This window comes from Plectropomus leopardus, chromosome 5 (genome assembly GCF_008729295.1).
Source record: "Plectropomus leopardus isolate mb chromosome 5, YSFRI_Pleo_2.0, whole genome shotgun sequence".
Classification (NCBI taxonomy): Eukaryota; Metazoa; Chordata; class Actinopteri; order Perciformes; family Serranidae; genus Plectropomus; species Plectropomus leopardus.
This window is the reverse complement of record NC_056467.1, coordinates 3,240,048-3,255,178: the sequence shown is the minus strand read 5'-3', so window position 1 is coordinate 3,255,178 and position 15,131 is coordinate 3,240,048. Positions and strand designations below refer to the sequence as shown.

General features: G+C 38.8%; 1 protein-coding gene across 1 annotated transcript; it reads right to left on the bottom strand.

Moving 5' to 3' along the window:
- Positions 1–1,003: 1,003 nt before the first annotated feature.
- Positions 1,004–14,563, bottom strand: LOC121943616 (tubulin-specific chaperone cofactor E-like protein). The gene is given in 12 exon segments (XM_042487179.1): positions 1,004–1,661; positions 2,845–2,956; positions 3,065–3,181; positions 4,379–4,505; positions 5,478–5,734; positions 7,942–8,123; positions 8,462–8,523; positions 8,526–8,600; positions 9,834–10,007; positions 12,722–12,792; positions 12,893–13,019; positions 14,510–14,563. Coding segments are annotated over 9 exon segments (1,281 nt in total). The 5' UTR covers positions 9,976–10,007; positions 12,722–12,792; positions 12,893–13,019; positions 14,510–14,563; the 3' UTR covers positions 1,004–1,454.
- Positions 14,564–15,131: the final 568 nt, after the last annotated feature.

Genomic DNA, 15,131 nt, shown 5'->3' with positions numbered 1-15,131 from the left:
CCAGCTACAACCCTGGCAAAGCCCAACAACCACTGAAAATGCTTTTGACTTCCTGCCGAAAAAGTGGACACAACTCTCACTGCAGGTTTATAAAGACTGCATCGCTCATAACGATGGCCCTGACGACACGTACTCCCCAAAGGTCTTCTCAAGGCCCAGGAAAAAAAACGTGGAAAACACATAACAGCATAAAGAAAACATGAACTCTAAAATACTGTTTACACTGTTAAATATCATCGATCTATAATCACTGCACTCCTGCAAGCCATTTTGTCATAAAGTGGTGTCATTTTCCTTTTTGTGCGACCGTTTCTTATTTAACCTGCCTCAACTATTTCAACTTTATTGAAAGTCCTCCTCCACTTTTGCTTGTTGTTACTTTACAGTCCACCTGGATGTTTGACCGTCACTGTGCAGGGTTTGATACTGTCTCTCAGCGCTCACCTGGACTTTTCAGTGAAGTAGGAAGATCCTGTGTTGAGTAATTCAACTTTTGTAATGAACTACAAAATTTGCATATTCATATATTGTAGGGGGGTATTTAAATATGGATGTATTTTTATGTTTCTGACGTTATTTATTTTTATAAATTTTTTTGCCATTTTTATACATTTTAAAACATCTAAGGGCGGGATCTTTGAGATTTATGAAATCTGTGTATTTTAAGATGAATTTAACACTGATTGTCATTATGGCTCTTTAAAGAATCCCTTGCTTTTTGACTCCTGACTCACATTTCGTCAGTTGATCTAAATGTGATGTAGCATCTTTTAACTTTGGCGATTATCCACAAAAATACAAAGAGAGAAAAAAACACCACTGAACAACAAAATGAACCCCAAAAATGCTACTTCGATCACTACCATAAACCATTTTAAGCAGGACTTTTCCATCAATAACTGCAGCTCTTCCTGATACTACGCCCACTTTAAAAGTGCCGCAGTCTTGCTCCCCTTTCACTACTGATCAGAGTAGCTTTTGCAACAAGTGGGCAAGCCCGTGGTGTTGAATACTTGCCTATGCAGGTGCTATGGTACATGCCGTGTACTAAGAGATTGAGCTGCAGTGAAGCTGTGCTGGTACAGCAGCGCCCTCCCCTCTGCTAAAGCTGCTAGCTGACTGCGAGTTGCTCTCTCGGCCGGTTCTCCAGTGTGACAGATTTGTCTCCTAACTCCAGTGGATTCCCTCAAATAAAGCTGAAATAAATAAAGACATAATGGCTGCATTTCCAGCCGGTGACTCCCAGCAGCCACCTGTAGTCCACTGTGCAATTTCCATGATGGCGTTCACATCATTTTCTTCTTTTACTCTCTCCATTGCAACAAGTGGGCCGCTGATGCTGTTCCGTATGCGTTTTCCAATTATTTTGCGATTTCAGTTAACCAATCAACAAATAATCCAATTAACCAATCAATCAACGAGTCACTCTAGTTATCCAGTTGGACACCGGCTGTTCATTTGGTCTTGGGCACCACCAGTATTTCGTCACCGTCTTGGATGCTGTAGGAGTGGAGAGCGCGGTTGTTGTACTTCATTTCCTCCGGACCGAAGGCGCTGCCCTTGTCGATGTAGTAGAGCCTCATGCTGTTGGTGGACAGCTGGACCACCGTAGTCAGCTGCTTCCTCAGCTCAGCCACTGTCTGGTCCAAACGGATGCTCAGCTAACACAGAGACAAACAATTTCCACATTTTAGCCTTTAAACCGACATTTGGGAAAAGAACGATAAGCCAAAATTCATAAAATTCACATAGTGGCTTTAGGACCAATAGTCGATGGCAACGCGTACACTGACGGTAATTCACAAACAACTCTGGCCATAAATGACCATAAATTCACACACAATCAGTAGTTATCGAAAATGTTTGTGTTCATACTGCTAGAATATCAAAAGGTTGCAGTTATTGGATTACCTGAACACAGACATTACATCTTTTTCGAGAAAGCAATTATGTCTAATTTTGACAATAGCAAAAGTATGCACGCAAATCCAATCCAAACTTAGAGCAGGTGCTGAGTCAAACATGAGTAAATGGCAACAAGGCTTCAGTTATCACTTATTTAACGCACAAAAGTGGCTTTTTGAGCAAGACAGCTTTTCATCAGACTAGACTTACACACCATCTGTTCTTGTGATTATAAGTAAATTCATTTAAGATGGCTTCTCGCAGTGTAATTCTAGTCTGAGGAAGAGCAGTTTTCCTTCAAATATATGGTTAGAGGGCCATGAGCAACTTAAGAGGACATGGCCCAAAGATCAGCAAAAAAAATAGTGAAAAAGTTCAGAGAATATTATGTTAAAATAAGCAATAAATAAATAAATAAAAATAAAAATAAAAAAGAAGAGAAATTAGAAGGAAATTACCCCAAAAAATGCAGAAATTTAATTTTAATTAATGTAATGTAATTAATTAATTTAATTAATGTAGCATAATTTGATATCTGTAAATGCAATAAATATAGTTTCTGGACATTATTCCTCAGGGCTTTTTTTTATTTTTCCCCTTTCTTTAACTAATTCTCAGGAAATTTCCGTGTCACTTTTTACTAATTTCTTGCAATTTGTGGAACATTTCTTACCAAGTTGCCTTTTTCCCATGTTTTTGAAAAAAAAACCCAATTTGCTGAGGTTTCAGAGGGTTAATAAGCTTGTAAAAGGCGTTCTGAACGCAGCACAAAGAAACTGATGTGTTCAAGGTTTTAAAGGGTTAACAGGACAGAAAAGTCAAGTATGATTGGCCGAGTGACAAAGGGAAGAGAGGTTACATGGGATCATTTGGAGCTCTGCCTCTCGATTTATTCTACTTTTATGAACTTAAATAAAAGCTCATTCGTGCTGAACACACCTGTTCCACTTTTTCCTCACAGTGAACCTCCACCTGGGCACGGCAGCGAGGTCGGAGGTCGATCTCAGCGAGCGGCTCCAGCTTCCCATACTTGGTCACCAGTGAGTGGTATCTGAGGAGGAGCAGGAAGTTGTCCTTTCAGTCTTAAGAGCATACACACATTTCTGAAACTTGCACACATACCATCGTAGCTGAAGTGTAAACAGTGAGTGCGAGCCACCTGTAAGGCAGCTCCTCCTCAGGGTAGTCTAAGTAGTACCGGATGAAGAACCTCTCTGCGTCTTCTCTCTCACTTTCAGTCACAACGCTGCCGTTTAGCAGCGATATTGAGGGGAGCCTGAGGGGAAGCACATATTTTAACAAATATTTGAATCTGAAATGTACCAGATTATCACCCACTGTGGTTCAGATGTTGAGCACTTCTCAGAAAGCAGGTTTCCATTAGAGATTTGCACAAAACTTAAACAATATTTTCAAATTGTCGATAAAACACAACTCTGAGATGACTGCATGGCGATGGATGTTCAAAACATTAGCAGGTTTATTTCTATTGCAGCCACGAACTAGCCGTCATTATTTCCAATCGGAGGCGACGTAGGCGAGTTATGGAGCGATAATGGAAAGGAGAGCTCCTTAGACGTGGGAGCGGCCACGTATGAGGGATTTCTGGGAGCTGATAGTCTACGATTTCACAGAGAAACTGTGGATTCAAAACTTCTGGGTGATCTGCTCAACTTTTGAAGAGTTATGTGATGCAATAACAGCTCTTATAGCAACTCTTTCAGTCCTTGTTGTGCATCAATGACCTTTAAAAGGGAATATAAAAACTTTTTTGCAATAAATGGGAGGTATTTTTTTATTGATGTGTTTCCTTTGGGCATATTTTATATTCACAATTTCAATTTGCGAAATTTGAGGGTTAATAAAAACCTGCCTGTACTGTTAGGGGCAAAGAGCTTCTCTATCAACTGTGATGGAGTTTAATTGTTACTGGGCGGGTTTCCATTAACCCTTAAATTGAGCAAATTGAAATTGTGAATATAAAATATGCCTAATGGGAACACGTCAATTAAAAAAAAACTTTCCATTTATTGCAAAAAAAGTTTTTATGCTCACTTTTAAAGTTCACATGATGCAAACAAAGAGTCAAAAAATCACTACAAGAGCTGCCATTGCATCGCATAACTCTTCAAAAGCTGAGCGGACCATCCAGAAGTTTTAAATCCACAATTCCTCTTTGAAATCGTGGACTATCAGCTCCCAGAAATCCCTCATATGTGGCCGCTACCTCGTATAAGAGGCTCGCCTTTCCATTATCACTCGCATGACGTCTAGTTTGGTGGCTGCAATAGAAATAAACCTGCTAATGTTTTGAACATCCATCAACATGCTTCTTAAAATGTTATCACCAGAGAAGTCAGTGGAAACACAGTCATCTCACAATTGTATTTTATCAACATTTCAAAAATATCCCTTAAATTTTGCCCAAATCTGTGATGGAAACCCGCCTACTGATGTCATGGACGGGACTCACTGTGCGATCATGAGGCTGCGGCGCTCTGCGTTGGTGTAGGTCTGCAGTAAGGGAATGCCCTGCAGCCGCACCTCCTCCAACTTGGGGAAGAAGTTCAGCTTCTCAATGTCCTCCCATCGGTTGAGACCTGACGACAAACAGAGAAGTTTTGTTTCAAACAGGCAAAGAAACAGTGACAGTTAATGAAATATGAGGTATAATAAGTAAAAGGTATAAGTGTAAGGTTCAGTAAAGTATCAGAAGGAGGTGTACGGTGTCTGTCAGACATAGAAAACCAACTTTGTTTCCAAAAATAGTCTCCAACAAATGAGCAAATTTACTTCAGTTTAAGTAACATTTGTTAAAAATTACAATACCCTGCTGATTTAGGATATCTTTGTAAAAAAACAATAAATCATCAGTAGAAACTGATGGGTTTTTTGGGTGAGAGCCACAGACAGCGTGGGAAAGTCAGAAAGTTTTCAGAGATAGACTTGCATGTTTTTGGTTTTAGTCTTTTTACGGAATTTGTTAAACCAAAAGTAATTATTTCAGTACGTTAAAATCTGTAATCTTTGCTGCCAGAATAAAAATCCCCGAAACAACAAAACCTGCACTGGTAACCAGTGAAATGATCTCAGCCTGTCGGCAGAATTTGTTTTTGTCTTTATAAAAAAAAGCGTTGAAGACTAAAAATGAGACTAAATGACTCGCGGGTAGGATGTTTTTCTGTGCCGAAGGCGAAGACGATGTGACAAAGTGATGCTTTGAAGTCAATTTGAAGACGTCTTTGGATATCGTTTCTGTCCCCTCGACTCTCAGCGGAGCTCTAAAAATAGATTCACCGCTGATACTCCCCAATATAGAAACAAGTGAGATGAAAGCAGACGAGGAGAAACAATCTGTTGCAATACTCTACAAATAACATTTTAGGATATAGTGACTCACTTGTGCTAATTTTATCAGCTGTTATGAAGTCATTACATCCAGACGCTGAAAATTAGAAGCAATTCAGCGCTTTCTCCCAGAATCAAACCATCATGGGGCACTAAAACACTTCATTTTAATGGTTTTAAATGTCTTATACCAAAACACACACACATAATTCAGCCCAGCTGACCTGAGTTGTGCAGGTTGATGCTGCGTAGGTTGGGGAAGAGCCGTCGCAGGATTTCCTTGCTGTCCTGAATGGAGGCCAAGTTGTTGTTTGCCATGACCAGAGTGTCCAGGCTGGGGAACATGGAGCCAAACTTGCGGACTTCGGCCCAGTCCTGGAGGCTGTTGTCGGTGATGTGAAGCAGGCGTAAGGTGGGGCAGGTCACACTGGAGGCACTCACATCACTGTACTCGTTAAGGCAGAGGAACAACTCCTCCAGTCTGCAGGGCGACAGCAGAGGAAGAGTGTACAATTCATTCATGAATGTTGTATATTGCATTTTTAATATTCTATCTTATTATTATCTTACTTATATTATAAAATATAGTATGTTACACTATAAATGGACAGCAAATGGTAAATGGACTGCACTTGTATTGCGCTTTTCCAGACTTTTGACGACTCAAAGCGCTTTCTCACTACGTCACATTCACACACACACACACACACACACACACAGGTGGCCGAAGGCTACCGTACATACCGTATACCCAGTAACCATTCACATGCACTCACAATTTGGGGTTCAGCTGCCCAAGGATACTTTGACATGTTGCCCGCTCTACCTCTGAGCCACAGTGCCCCATACTATATCCATATATTATATATATATATATATATATATATATATAACATTACATTATATTCCATAAACTATTTTTACTCTTATTATTACTTATAATATAATATAATATAGTATCGTATCGTATCGTATCGTATCGTATCAAATATATTCCATTGTCAGAGTGAGCTTTAAAGGGACAGTTCAACCCAAAATCAAAAACACATATTTGTATTTATAGTGCTATTCATCAGATTGTTTTGGTGTGAGCTGCCGAGTGTTGGGGTTATCAGCCGTAGAAATGTCTGATTTCTCTTCAGTTTAACTGAACTAAATGGTACTGTGCTTGTGTTGCTCAAAGCGCCAAAATAATCCAAGACCTTACTATGAGCAGTTTCATGTAGGAACTATTTTCTTTCTACTGAACTACAGCCACCAACTGTATCAATGCGCAGAAGAAAGCGTGCATCTACTGCTGGCTCACCAAGGACCACTGACCTCGCTGATGTTTCAGCCATTGGCCACATGTGCAGTATTTATACAGTGTGGGACGGAAGTGCCTGGGTCCTAAAATAAAGAGTAAAAAAACTGTTTGGGTTGATCTGCAGATCATGTTTTGGTTTTAGAAAATCTTGCATCTCACAGGCCCACCTAAATTAAAATGTCTGGTTATGTTACTGCCTACAACACTGCATTAGGGGGGATATAAAACCCAGAGCTCATCTCATCATAAATGCAGAAAGAAAGTACTTTCTCGTGAAACTGCTCACTACAAGGTCTGCGGATTATCTTGAGTAACTGGGTCATGATTTCTGGAAAGAGACATTGATGTTAAATATTTCAAATGTATTTGTTTTTTTGCGCTTTTGAGCACCACAAGCCGAGCGCCGTCTAATTCCATAACATTGGAGAGAGGGCAGACATCCCTACGACCGATATCTCCAACACTCAGCGATTCACACCAAAACTATCTTGATTAATTAATAACACAGGGATTTTCACACAGAAACCGAAAAAAACAGAAAAAACAGCTAAGAACATGATTCGCCATAATGAAACGCTGTGGCTGTCAAACACTCAGCCGTTCTAGAGTCAAAGTCGTTCACTTTTTTTACATGACTGATGAGCGGGCTGTCGGTCATGTCACCGTGCATATTGGTCGCGCGCGCAGTGACAGGTGTTTTGTTGGAAAACCTCGTTGGAGCGAGACAGTTTGGAGCGGTGAAGCGGGCTGTCGCACATGTCCACGCTGGAACGTGGTGTTTGACATTTTTAGGGCACTGGAGCTGGCTATCACTCATTTCCGTGCTGGAGTGGGCTGTTGGACATGTCCGCGCACTGAAATGGGATGTTGGACATTTCTGCACACTGGAGTGAACTGTCGGACATTTCCACGCACTGGAGGGGGCTGTCGGACATGGCCCCGCACTGGAGCAAGCTGTTGGACATTTCCGGACACTGGAGTGGGCTGTCGGACATGTCTCTGTGCATAAATTGGTTGCGCACAATGGCAGGTGTTTTGTTGGAAAAGCTTGCAGGAGCGAGACAGTTTATAAAACTGCTCCAGTTGGAGAGCGCTGTCGCACATGTCCACGCGCTGGAGTGGGCTGTTGGACATGTCCACCTCTGCCCTTACTATGTTTTGGCATGAGATTTTCCTCGGTGTCATGAGAGCGTGAGACAGAGCCCAAAAGCCTGAGATGCACGGCAGATGCGTGGGAGTTGGCAGCCCCGATGGAGAAAGGGTTTTTTAAATAACCAAAATACTGTTTAACCGAAACAGTTGGTGATGCCTGTACTGTGCTGTTACAATAGTTTGCCAGCCTGTGGAGAAATTAAGAAGCAGTGATCAATTCGGCTGCTTACTCAGTTATCTCCCTTGTGAGCAGCAGCACGGTCTCCCAGGACACCTGAGTGTTGTTGAGGACGAGCCGTCGGACCCGGGAAAAACCCTCAGCACAGCGCGGCTCGAGGGTGTTTCCTGCCAGCGGGTTAGAGCTCAGGTTCAGAAACTCCAGGTTGGGGATGTTGGACACGATTTTACTGATCTGAAACAAGACAATTATCACACATAATACATTATTAGAGTTTCTTTCCTTTTATATGTGTTTTAAATAAATTTCAATCAATCATGTTCAATTCAATTCAATTCAATTCAATTCAATTCAATTCAATTCAATTCAATTCAATTCAATTCAATTCAATTCAATTCAGTTCAGTTCAATTCAATTCAATTCCATTAGGAAACCACAAATTTAAACCAAAAACTAAAAGACTGATCTCACTTTTTGAACATTGTGATACAGGGTTTGTTGACAATAAATAAAACACAGATATAACCAGCCTTATCATGATTAAGTAATGTTAATAAACCCAGAGACGGCACCTCATGCCAGTCCTGCAGCTTGTTGTGAGACAGGTCCAGCTCCATGACATGGGCACAAAAGCAGCGATCTCAGCCTGCTCTCCTGCCCGGCTGATCCCACAGCTGTTCAACACCAAAATACTGGGCAGGTTGAGACGGTCTACAGGAGAGGTGGGAGAGGGCGGAAAGGAGGATTAATGAGGATTAGTCTGACAGAAGGGACGGCTCATACAGAAAAAAAAGAGGGTTTTCAAAGTTTTTTCATGTGAGTAAAATGGATTTGAGATTAAACATAATGAGTCACAGGAAGCTGGGATTTGTTAAAGTCGCCCTCCGGTGAAAATCAAGTTTTTACCCTTGTGAGCATGTCCAGATGGTGTTTTTTAATGTGCTTTGATACATATCATTGACAAAATTAGCAGTTAATACCATGTATATATACCAATTACAGTCTTAAAAACACAGATTCAGACTTCTAGGATTTGTTACGTCACAAAACTAAGGAACCAATCCCGTCAAAACGAGAGGTATGAGAGGAAAATCAGGAGTAGCTGTTGTGATGTACAGATTTATCTGCCAGACATCGGTGTTGGCCAATTTTCCCCTAGTTGACTGTTATCTGCAAATACGATGATATTCACCGATGGCTGATGATTTTCCATTGTGCAACATTAATTTGCGTAGACTGCAAAGCAAAACAAAAACAAAAAACCCTGGAACACTGTCGTAATGAAAGAACACAGTAAACTATTGACCCATCAGGGGTTAACCCTATTGTTTTGCTGTGACTGCCACACTGTCAACAAGTCAAGTCAATTTTATTTCTCATATTCATTATCACAAAACACAGTTTGCCTCAGAGGGATTTACAGCATTCGACATCCCTCTGCCCTCAGAGGGCCTCACATCATCTAAGGAAAAACTCCCCAAAAAATGCTGTATCAGGAGAAAAAGGACGGACAGACGTGCAATACATGTCGTAAATAAAAATTAAATTACAATAATGACAAAAAAGAAAGAGAAAGAGAGAGGGAGAGATGCACAGCAAAACCATGTTGAACTCAGCAGGAGAGCTAGTCAGCCATGAACCGACGATACAATATTATCACGATACATAAATCACGATACCTTTTCATTTGACTTCATTTAAAAAAAAAAAATGCTGCATTTGATGTTAAAAGTCTCAGTTTCGATTTGCTAGAGACATTTACACAAAGTTATGTGCTGGAGTTTATTATATTCCAAATTCTAAATATTTACATAAAGATTTTCATTTTTATTGTTAATGCATATCGGTTCCAAATATCAGTTATCGGCCTCATAAATTACTAATAATCTGTATCCTGTCAGCTTTGAAAAAACGATATCGGTCGACCCCTGCAGTGTGGCTCACCTTTCATAGGGGAGCCTTGAGAACCTGCAGTGGGAACCACCACCACTCCCATACCGGGCCCTCTGCGTAACGGGAAGTTCTCCGGGCTGTACTTTTCGGTCATCACCTCCACAAAGGTACGACCGTCCTCTGGTGGCTCCATGGCTCCGTAACGCTGGACAGCGTCCCCCTCAGCTGGGAGAGGACAGAGAGAGACATCCACAGTGATGAGCCGTCAACACGTGGACAACTCAACTCACTGGCTAACGTTACCTACAAGTTACAATAATGTTTTAAAGAAAACATTTTAATTTATTGTTCAAAGATCGTTTTAATGATGTTTATCATTTTAAATAATGTTCCTTTAAGGTTAAAAGATGACAAAGACGTAACATTTTAACTGCAACATTCTAGAATGTTATTTTTTAAACATTCCACAATGTTACACGAGAACAAAGGAGAACGTTTTCAAAGCAACATTCACAACATTTTTGAGATTACAGAACATTTTTTAAAATTAAAATGTAATGTGATATGTTAACAATAACATAAAAAAAAACATTTTTAACATTTTTTATGCTTATAGAGAATGTTACCTTAACTTTAAGAAGAATGTTTTGGGAACTAAAAGAAAACATTACTAAAACATTGCATTTGTTACATTGTACCATTCTCAAAACGTTTTTATAACCAAATATTGTTAGCTGAGTAGTTGTTTAACAAAAAAAGAAGAGTTTATACAAGGATTGCCACTAAAGATTTTTTCTTATTGCATATAAGTCTAATGTTTATTTTCATGAATGATAAATTAATCTTTGAGTTATAAAGTATCAGAAAATTGTGAAAATTGTCATTGACAATCACTCAGACACCAAGATAACGTCTAATCTTTTTTATTTTGTTTTTGCCTAAGTTTAATTAAGATGATATAAATCTAAAATAGGGAGCAAATCCACGATTGATCAAATAATCATCGCAAAAATACACGTTTCAAAGTCAAAAATTGAATGCTACTTTTGCCACACCAGTTAAAAATATAAATACTTTGAGCAAGTAGAAACAAATATATCTACACACATTTGGCATTAGCTGTAAAATGTTTCTGTCATAGTCTCAATTACTCCTAAAAGAGTTCCCACAGTCACCAAAAACCCAGGATATAAGTCATGAAATTTCAAATTTTTGTTTTACAGGACTGAAAAAAGTCATGCAAATAGTAAAACTGTCATTCATATAATTTTGTTTTTATGTGTAATGTTATTAACTGTAGCTCTAATATGCACCAATGTGTGTATGTATATATATATATATATATATATATATATATATATATATATATATATATATATATATGTACTGTTAAGTTATTTCTAGCACCACATTCTCAGAGTGCAACACGTACTCTGGGCACAGATGGAGCAGCAGAACATGAGGTGCAGTGAAAGTGAAACTTAACTGTTAAATCTATTGAGTCTAAAGTTTGCATTCACTCGCAGCAGCTGCCTCTCTCATCCATTGACCTGAACTGATCAACATGTCAATTATCAACCCCACGAATAACAAACTGCTGCTGAGGAAAAAAAAACATATAAATATATGGAGTGCTCCGCCTGTGCTCTGTTCACAAACCCAAAAAAACCTCAGAATTTAGAGAGGGGACACAGACCGATACAAAGGGACACATACGTATTTAATAGAAAAGAAAAATAAAACGAAAGTTTGCTGTCATCATCCCATTCCTACTTTGTATATTTACTGCAATTTCAGATGGAGCTATGTTTGTGAGAATGGTCATGAATATTGTGTTATGGGTCCTTAAAAATAATTGGAAAAAAATGAAATTTTGTCAATTAAAGTGTGTGGGAAGCCTGTAAAAAATGTTAACTGCAAAGACTTTACACTGTAGAAAGTAGGGGTCGACAGATTATCTGCCTGACTGATTATCATATTTCATCAATTTGAGAAGAAAAGTTGAATTATTAGAAAATTACCTCAACTTGTTGAGAAATTCAGTCAACTTAAAATGTTATGACAGACCAGACACTAGCTTTTTTAAGTTAAAAATAATGTTTGTTTTTTTTACAGTGTGGTGAATATTAACTAATATTCTCATTTTCTGTCTCTCACACACAAACACTGCGGCCTGGTGTTCGGTCTGGACCTGATTATGACACTAATCATTTATTTCATTTATTTACGTGCAATACCTTATTCAATCATTACTAAAATATTCAGCATAAAGCATATTTTTAAATAAACCATTGCACTTCCTCGTGTCCTGTCTGTATAAATCAGCCGACCATGCAGAAACACAAGAGTGGCCATGTCTGATAAAATACTGCATTTCTTTTTATGAGAGGTTCGGATGATAATGGGAGCAGACGGGGACACGAGGAAGTGTCCTCAGCTCTTTATCAGCAAACCGCAGGGACGCTGTCCCATCTAAACATCCCTGAATTTGCCTGAAGGACTGAAACAAGAAAGCTGTTTTTTATGCTTTTCAAAATAAAACGGCCCCTTTGACTTAACTTATCACTGAAGTTTCTATAAATACAATGATGCGTATCTGTGTGTGTTTTAAGATGCTGGGTGGGCAGAGCCTCGCTGTGGAATCTGCTGCAGGGAAGCATAAATTATGTAGTGGTTTTGCAGAAATAAAATAAAAGGATCCTGTTACAATATGTTATTTGACTAAAATGCGGCGCAGTAAATTGTGGTAATGTAAGAAAGCAATTTGTCACTCTTTTGCTAATAAATAAATAATTTTTACTCATATGAGACAAAAAAGAGCACAGATCCAATACAACATGCATGCCAAGTGTTTAATAGAAATCACCTTTTTCTTCTTTTTGTATAATTTCCAAGTGAATGTGGTTAAAGCACAAAAGACATGACAGAAAGTGTCTTACCTGGAGAGACGTTTCCCTTGACTTGACCAGTATCACTGCTCACTGTCTTCTTCTGTGTTTGTACTGACGGCCTGTCAAGGAAATGAAAGGAAATGTCATTTAACACAGGACAAAGCTGTCTATTTTGAAGATGAAAGGGACGCTCGATAGCGCTGTCAAACAGTGTCTTACTCCAGAGTGGCTGGTGGGGCGGACAGATGTCTCCAGTAGAAATGCTGGTCCCTCTTTGGTCAGTTGTCAGTGTTTGCTCTGGACAGACCAGAACAAGGAGGACTTGGACGCTGTTCACCACATGACACTGGAGGACAAAAAGTCAAAGATCAGTTTCTACCTTGTTATCCATTTGCCAGCATCAATATAATCCAAAGAGCATGGAAGCACATTTAAATTCCCAGAAGTAGAGCACAGTGCTACTGTGGACAGCCAGACTGTCTGCACAGCAAAGATAGAAACCACACAGAAATGTCCCCACAAGGGTTAACAAAACAGGACACAATTATCTGTCAGTGACAATATACTCAGTGACTGATGATTATTCAGTAAGACAGACGTTTGAATAAAAAAGAAGAGAAGTGAAGATAAGTGTTTCTGACGCCGAATATCCATTTGAATTCTGGCAATTTCATGTCTCCTAGCTTATCAGCACATGTAGACATTTTATAGTTTATAAAAGAATTATAATAATCGATTAAGCATGAAGTTCTCTTAAATTCGGCATATATCTTTTTTACCAAAACAATACTTATTTCAACGAAATGTCCGGTTTACAAGCTAGAGCCTCTCGCGGGGTAACGGCTATTGTGTGAAACAATCGCGGCGGCAACAGCCATACAGATTACAAAAGTTAATATTTTATTGCAATATTTTTGCTACTTATTATGTAAGATACACGCCGACCTGACGTCTAACTCCTGCTGTTTCGTAAAATATCTTAGGTGCTTTTGTCACATTGAAACTCAGCCGATAAAGTACGGGCATCTTTAAGGACGCAGATTTTTGAATGCAGTTCGGCTCCTTCTGTTTCACGGTGAGCCCGCTATACCAAATGCCCTTTGCATTTTCGTAATTTTATACATTTATACTTATCAGTAAGTGTATGAATCAAATAGGTTTTAAAAGCTGGCGATATGTGATTTAGCACAAATTTCTTGTAAATTCGGCATACATGTTTTTGATAAAACAATGATTATTTTGACAAAATGTATACTTTTATAGCTGATTTCCTAGCTATAGCACCTCACCAACTTCTATCAGTTCGAGGAAAAGTGGTCCTGGTAACAACAGGCAGAACGATAATAAAAGTTGATATTTTATTGTCGTAAGTCAGACTTTTTTTTAAAGAATCTGCGCCGAACTGATGAATAACTGCTGGTGATATGAAAAAGGCCTTAGATTTGTGTTTTTATTTTATAAATAGGCCGATGTGGCTCAAACACGTATAAATTCACAGATTTCTAAATTAAGTTTGGTTCTTTACTAAAAAACATAACGCTAACCCTGTTCAGACAGTTACAACACTTTTCCAAATTATACCCCCGCTTAAAGGAAACAACATTTAACAGCTGAATAAAAGGTGCAGGCTGCCGGGTGTTGACAGCCAGGGTGCAGACAGTGTCCAGTCCAGACTCAGCATCAGTGAGTGTGACCCCCAGCAGCAGCTCGATGGAGCCCGAGATGGATTTCAGATGGCAGCGATATAAATATACTTTCAATAACCAGCAGCTAATGACAATATGCTCAGAGGACGCCCGAAAAAGCGATAAAACAGAAGGTCGTCGCTCTACATACCTCTGATGTCTACTTTGAATTTTCCTTGTTGATGAAAACAACCAGCTGTCATTTTGCTCTGCCATACATCCCGGAAGTGACGTACCTCGTTAGCTGAACATCTTTTTTTCTCCCCGTTTTTAGTTAATGACTTCCTTTAAACTTGTAACATTTTAAAGTGACACTGTTTTTTTAGTCTCTATTTTTATGGGATTTTATCGAATCGTATAAAATAAAATAAAAATAAACAGTGATTCCCCCTGAGACAATGATGTCATTGTGTTGCTGGTGCTGATAAATTTAATAATTTCCAGGTATTCAGGTGTTGAAATGTCTTTCTGTGGGCAGGCTGATGAAACTTTAATCCATTATTTTTTTAAGTGTAAAATAATTTGTCTATTAGAATATATAATATGGTACATAAAAATATATTTTAAAAAGTCATATATGGTATATAAATGGTATATTGCACCTTTTTATTTACATTTTATGTCCTTTATATTCTATTTTCATAATTATTGCTTTTATATATTTTTTTAATCTTATATGTTCTTTGTAAAGTTTATATTTTTATTCTTCCTGCATGTTTTGCACCAAAACACCAAGTCAAATTCCTTGTATGTTCAAGTGTACTTGCAGTAAA